The sequence below is a fragment of the Acanthisitta chloris genome, unplaced genomic scaffold, assembly GCF_000695815.1.
Source record: "Acanthisitta chloris isolate BGI_N310 unplaced genomic scaffold, ASM69581v1 scaffold7753, whole genome shotgun sequence".
Classification (NCBI taxonomy): domain Eukaryota; kingdom Metazoa; phylum Chordata; class Aves; order Passeriformes; family Acanthisittidae; genus Acanthisitta; species Acanthisitta chloris.
In genome coordinates, this window is record NW_008663212.1 from 25046 (window position 1) to 32028 (window position 6983).

At 43.1% G+C, this 6983-nt stretch overlaps 1 protein-coding gene across 1 annotated transcript; it reads right to left on the reverse strand.

Annotated features, from left to right (window-relative positions):
* Positions 1 to 2311: 2311 nt before the first annotated feature.
* On the reverse strand, positions 2312 to 6941 carry TMX1 (thioredoxin-related transmembrane protein 1; the record flags this gene model as incomplete). Its single annotated transcript, XM_009070911.1, has 7 exons — positions 2312 to 2490; positions 2902 to 2971; positions 3284 to 3385; positions 3463 to 3508; positions 5212 to 5340; positions 5829 to 5874; positions 6826 to 6941. Coding segments are annotated over 7 exons (688 nt in total), but the record flags the coding sequence as incomplete, so codon positions are not given.
* Positions 6942 to 6983: the final 42 nt, after the last annotated feature.

Consider the following 6983-nt stretch of genomic DNA (forward strand, 5'->3'; position numbering starts at 1 on the left):
AGCTGTCTCATTTCTAAACAAGGTAGTGTGTTAAAAGAAAGACACAAACAACAGGAATCCAAAGCTGGTGGTTATTTTTTTACTTGAAGATTCTGTGAAGCATTAAAAAAAGAAGTTACGGGGAATGAATTCCTTCTGGAATGAAACTTAGATGATATGGAAAGGGCAGTCTGACTTTTACAAAAGGGATATTCAAGCATCATCAAGCCACATACTCCTGTCACATCACAACCTCCACTCAGACATCTTTGGAATTGAGATTTTAAGTAAGGAAATATCAAGAAACTTAAATATTCACAGGACAGAACCTCAATGTTATGCAAAATACGAAGGGTAAGAATTCCAGAGCTCAGCAAGCACATGGATAATGCAAGAGGGCTTGAAGTTACACACAGAGGCTGGATTCCAGCAGCTGGGAACACTCACCCCAAGAGGCAGGTTGGGAATGTGGTGCTTGCCCGAGGCAGCAGGAGGAAAGGGAGGTGAGCAGCAAAGGCAAGAGGTAAATCAGTGCTACAAGTTCTTGTCCAAGCAGGAGACAAGAGCAGCATGGAAAAAATCAAAGGGGTTTTTTCCCTAGGAAATTAAGTTAGCCAAAGGTGATCAGGATTTAGATCTCTATTGCACAAGGTTTTAATGCAACTGAAAATGGGACAACTTGGAGTTCATTACAGCTATACTGAACTATATTCCAAGTGGAGTGTGCACAGAGCATTTACAATTCATGCCTTTTCCCCAGGTATAGCCACAGCATTCCCATGTCCTGTCTTCCCAAGCCCTCTCCAAACACTATTTATCACAGCAGTGCTACTCATTCTCCTTAGTTCATCATGGATTTATTGCTTTAATCACCACTGACAAAGGCCAAGAGCTAAACTTGTAGAAAATTTAAGGCAAACCCACATGATCAACACCTTCAGGGCATTTCTGGCACATATTCCAATACCAGGAAAAGTTTGATCTGTATAAAAGGGACAGGAATACTCTGATTTTAGGCAAAATGAATTGCAAACATGAGTTCTATGTTCCTAACACATCGCCCAGCACTGAAGTCAAGTCAGTCCAGAGCACCAATGTCCAGAATGGGGAGAAAAGAGGGGGAAAAGCCAAAGGAGGAAGATCCAAGACATCTTACACAATTCCTTCTTACTCCTCTCAGTTTGGAAGATTCACTGAGATCTTCAGCTAGAGAGATTTAGATGGAAAATGAGTGGATTTATCAAACAGACTTCAAATGCATCTGTGAGAGACTTTCCCTTCAAATGTTTCAGAAATTAACTACAAGCATGGAAAACTTGTCACAAGGTAATGCTGATGCAATTGGGAATGTGCACTTTTATTTCTATGCAGTGAAAAGAAATCCCATACAGAAACTGTAAACTACATCTCTTTAAATGAAAAAAAATGAGGATATATTTTTCCAAAACAGGAGTGAGAAGGGAAATCTTTCTGTAAAAGAAACTAGGAAGCAGTTATTCCAGCTCCAGGCCACATACAGCCTGCCTGGATTTGCAGTGGAATTTGATGAAGCAGAAATCACTCATGATGGATTAAAAAGCAGCAGAGTCCTGCCATCCAGTAGGAATCATGAAGAGGATCTGCATGGAGAACTCTGTGTGTAAACTATTCCCACCTGGAGTCACTGAGACAAACAAGACTTCATGGTGCCACTTGCAATTTTGTTTCTAGAGAAGAACTACTTTGCCAAGAAGCTCATAGAGGTTTTTACAGCCTTTTCTAGAAGACATGGATGCAAAGAGCAGGCTTCTGGGCAGGCAGAGAATCCTTGCAGAGTGCTTGGGGGAAGTTTCATGATGGCTTTGTAGGAAAGACTGGGGGGTTGCAGTGCTTATTGTCCTAGCAGGAAGCAGTTTTTGTCACCTAAAAAGCCTGGAATATGTCCCATCACTGAAGGAACTTTTCCCCTCAGCATATCTTCAGAGCACAACAAGATTTAGACTGAGAATCCTTTTGGAATGCTTTACCAGCAAACAGGTTAGTGCATTTTCCTTGCTAATGCTCCCTAAAATGCAGTAAGTACACTGGTTTACATTCTGTTCCAAAGAATCTCTAGAGAACAAGTCATTCCAGAAGCCACAGTGATTCTTTCTTGGCACTTCCCTGCACACACACACGAGAAGCTGAGTTTTGAATACCTGATTCCAAAGATGCTTTTTTTTTTTCCTCCTCAATTCATAAAATGCATCAACATTACCATGCCAGAAGTCATTTTCCTCTTTCAGCTGAAGGATTTGACATTTCTCTCCCTGTGAATTAATGACTCAGATACTAATCCTGTATGCAAATCCAGCTAGGATTTATCCAGCGTGGCAGCAGCGTTCACTGGGCGCTGCCTTACAGCACTTGGAGATGAGTCTCTGTTGGACACCTCTTTCCCCTCTGTTTCATCATCTGAGACATCTTCTTCATCTGCTTCTTGTTCTTCATCCAGCTTTTTCAGCAGCTGAGCTGACTCTGGAGCTAGTTTTCCTTAAGGAGAAAGGCAAACAAGGATACACAAATACCATCAACATGTATGATTAGAATCATGGACAAGCACAACAACACTAAACTCCACTCAAACCTCCTCTCTCCACACCCATAAGGATTTTCCTATCTTGCAGGTATGAAAATGCTCCAAAAAACAATTTATCTCATCTCTCCCATAAGGATTTTCCTATCTTGCAGGTATGAAAATGCTCCAAAAAACAATTTATCTCTCCACACCCATAAGGATTTTCCTATCTTGCAGGTATGAAAATGCTCCAAAAAACAATTTATCTCTCCACACCCATAAGGATTTTCCTCCTCCATGAAATCTCAGGTGCTGCACACACAAGTTACACATCAGTGTTTGTTACACAAGCTTTACCACAGAGTAACTGAGCACTGTGAGCTTACTTGACTGAGGGTACTGCGAGGGTCTGTGCCTTTTGGAGGGGCAGAGGCAGTCTGCCAGGAACACCATCATCTGCAAGCAAAGGAACCAGAGCTGAAGCCTCCAAACACTCTGCACATGGAATCATTTAACCTGGAAAAGACTTTTAAGGTCAAATCCAACCATTTACCTAACACTGCCCTGGAGTGGATCCCATTCAGGCCCACACCTGTGTGTGCCTCAGTGATGTTGACCACTTCCCCTTGGATTATGGGAGCTTTATCCTGCTCTCCATCCCTCTTTTCCAGCTCAGGGTACCCCAAAACCAACTGGTCTTGCCATTAAAGCCTGCATAGTGTCACCCTCAGCAGCCTCAAGTCAATCTGTCCCCAGAGCTTCACTTACAAGTCCCAATATCAGTCCTGAGAACAGAGTTGCCAAGCCAAAAATAGCATAGGAGCCCCAGACTGGTATTCCAAGATTTTCTGTTAAATATCCATGGCCATGCTGGAATAAAAGAGAATCACTTCAGGTACAGCTCAGTGTCATGTCTGTTAAAATAAAATAAGGATGGAAGCACATACCCTGATCCACATGGACAACTGGAACAAAGCTGACATGCTGCTCATCCTGGAACAGAGCAGAGAAAACACCTGGAAATACCTTTCAGCCACTCTCAAACCTGAATATTCTTATTTCCCTGACTGGTCAGGATTTAACTCCATTCAAACAACTCCTTGCTCCTGTTTCTCTTCTAACTACTTTGATTTTTATCTTCTATTTCGTCTTTACTTCAATACACACTCCTTTCCCCTGCATTTTTGGGATGAGCTTGTAAAATATTCCATGCATGGACAGCTACAAATTTACAAACTTCCTCCACCTGGACCTGCTTCCTTTTATGTTCTAAATTATAACTGGACCAACAGAGAAGCTGGAACTGTTCAAGGCATTAACAGTGAAACATCAGGACATTTTATTAAAACAAAAAAATCAAGCTGTTAAAAAAAAAAAACAGGTTATAGAAGTAATGAGGGACCTTCAGACACTTAAGTTTAGTGCCTGAATATAGAAAATAAGAGAAAAATTACTAATTCTAAATTCATTCCCGTTTCACACGTTCCTTGGAGTGGGACAATGTGAGCACACAAAGTGACACTGCTAAGCCTCCTAAAGGGGCACTAAAAAGTCAATGTTCAGACACTTCCTAAACTGAATATGAACAGAAGAAAAACTGTGGACAGTTGGGTTTATTTGCCTCAAGTAATGGTTTCTCCAATGTGTTTTGTCACTCGGTGTCTCAACTGCTCTGAAACAACCACACAGCAACAACTAAAAGCACCTCAAAGCCACAAAACTACAGAGAATTCCAAAGACAAGAGTTTCTTCCCAGACTGCAGAGCTCTCACACTTCACTTTTCCTTCAACAAAGAAACCTTCAACCTTTCACTCTGCTTTTAACTTGGCTACAGACATGTTACCTGAAACAACCCACCCGTATTTACAGCTATGTTGCCACATTATTTTGCACTCTTTGTTGCTCATTTGGAATTCCACAATTATTTGGGTTGGAAGGGACCTGAAAGATCATCTCATCCCACCCCCTGCCATGGGCAGAACACCTTCCACTGGCCCAGGTTGCTCCAAGCCCCATCCAACCTGGCCTGGAACACTCCCAGGGATGGAGCAGCCACAGCTTCCTTGTAGCCCCTTCAGATAATGGAAGGAAAGTTCATTCCTAGAATTTGGTTGGGCAAAACACCTCGCTGAGATATAAACAGAAAAACAACTTGAAGTGTCAGCAAGTCACCTGCAAGAGTTTAGTAAACAACAGAGTCACCTACAGCTACTTTAACCTTGCTCAGGTCACCTCTGCCATGGTGACAACGCTGAGGACATCTCTGCCATGATGACAATGCAGAGAACATCTGTGCTATGATGACAACACTGAGGACATCTCTGCCATGATGACAATGCTCAGGTCCCCTCTGCTATGGTGACAATTCTGAGGACATCTCTGCTATGTTGACAATGCAAAGGACATCTGTGCTATGATGACAACACTGAGGACATCTCTGCCATGATGACAATGCTCAGGTCACCTCTGCCATGGTGATAACGCTGGAGACATCTCTGCCATGATGACAATGCTGTGTCACCTCTGCCATGATGACAACCCTCCCTGAGTAGAGGAAGAGGTGTGACACCCACCCATCACATTCACATACCAGCCCAGAGCTGCTAGCAGGGAGGCAGCAGCAGCTGTGCCACATCTCAGGGCCTGACTCAGAGCCTCTGACAACACATTGGTACAAAAATAACCCAGAACTTACAGGAAAGAGGAAGGACCAAACCATGAGGAAACAGGTTCAATGGATTTCCACTCCTGGTCACTGATGAAATTGATGAAATCAGTTTTAGTCCTTGCACCTTGGTATCTCCTGAACTCTCCATCTTTACAACTATCAAACAAAAATAACAATAAAATCCTCTATTTTATATAGTCCAAGCAATTGTTTCCACTCAACATCTTCCCCCCATCACCTTGCCTAGTTTTATATGTATTTATTTCCTTAATTAGGGATTTCATTTTTTTTGCTCTAAAACAGTTTCCAAACACCTTGACAAATTATTCTCAGAATATTGCTTCCATGAAAATCCTGGCTAGCTCTAGGCTGTGACTCCATGAAAAAAAAAAGATAATGATCTTCCTAAAGCACTTGCCACACAGATCAACCTACAGAGAAGTGATTGCAAAACAGAAACACCCATGAAAAGGCAGAATAAGTAAGGCCTGAGGGGAAAGGAAAAGAAATCACCTGGCAGTGGTGTAAGGTCACAGAGAGTGAGAGGAGTTCTGGGTAAAGGAACTTAAAGAGCATAATAAATCTCATTTTTTTTGTCCCAAATATAGGGGGGAAAAAAGTTTTCTTTCCTCCCAAATACTTACTGATAGATGGTGGGAAGAGCTGTGATTATAAATCGTCCACTTAGTCCTGGAAGAAAAGAGTTATTTGAGGAATTGAGTAAGAAAAGGCAGGAAATGTTATTACACACCAAAATAAAGGCAGTGGCACCACCAAGTGTCAATCCTGAATTGCAATCAAACACAACCGACACAAAACAACACTAAAGAAACGTCCCTGAACAAAGAGCAACAAAGTTTTTCCATAGGGAAAAAGAGATGTCTAGGGACAACTGCTCTATTGGACTATTTTGGCTGTGGCTCTTCAGAGAGAGATCCTCTCCTTTCCCCATATGACCTGCAACCTGCAGAAACCTTGAAGGAAATAAACCAAGTGAGGCAACTTTCAAAAGTGAAGTGACTTCGGGGAAAAGGAACAGCATGGGAAGAGTCATATTTACAGCTCCCACACCATTATGGAGTGTCAGAGGGAGACCAGACTGAGCTCCCTTCTGCCAGCCAAGACAGGGAATGCTACAGGCAAGGCTGAAAACATATTTGTGCTTAAAATTATGGTCAAACCTCTGCTGGAAATCCTCCAAATCATGTCTGGAGAAAATACGTAAAGGGAATTGGAGGTTATCTTTTACCTATTGTATTTATTCTATCTATTTGTTCTATTTTCTGACAGTTTCCAGGCTGTGAGGGTGCTGAGGCACTGGCACAGCTTACCCAAAGAAGCTGTGGCTGCTCCATCCCTGGGAGCCTTCAATTCCAGGCTGGATTTGGCTTGGAACAACCCGGTCCAATGGAATGTGTCCCTGCCCACGGCAGGGGATTGAAACTAGATGGGATTTACGGTCCTTCCAACGCAAACCACTGTGAGATTCGAGTGTTTAGCCCCACAGCAACCTACTTTTGGTCGAGACAAGTTGAATGCTATTATTATCCCTATTAATTCTGTTCTAGGCACACACACTTGTCCCAAACACCCCCTGACACCTCACCGAGAGCTCCCCCCGTGCCCCCCAGCCCCTCTCACCCGGCTGCTCCGTCACATCCACCTTCGCAATGTTCACCTCCAGGTCCTCTCCCCACTCCGCAAACTTCTCCCACTCGGGCTGTAAGTTCTGGCAGGCAGGACACCACGGCGCGTAGCTGTGGAGGCAGCACCACCTTATCACCAACACGTCCGCTCCG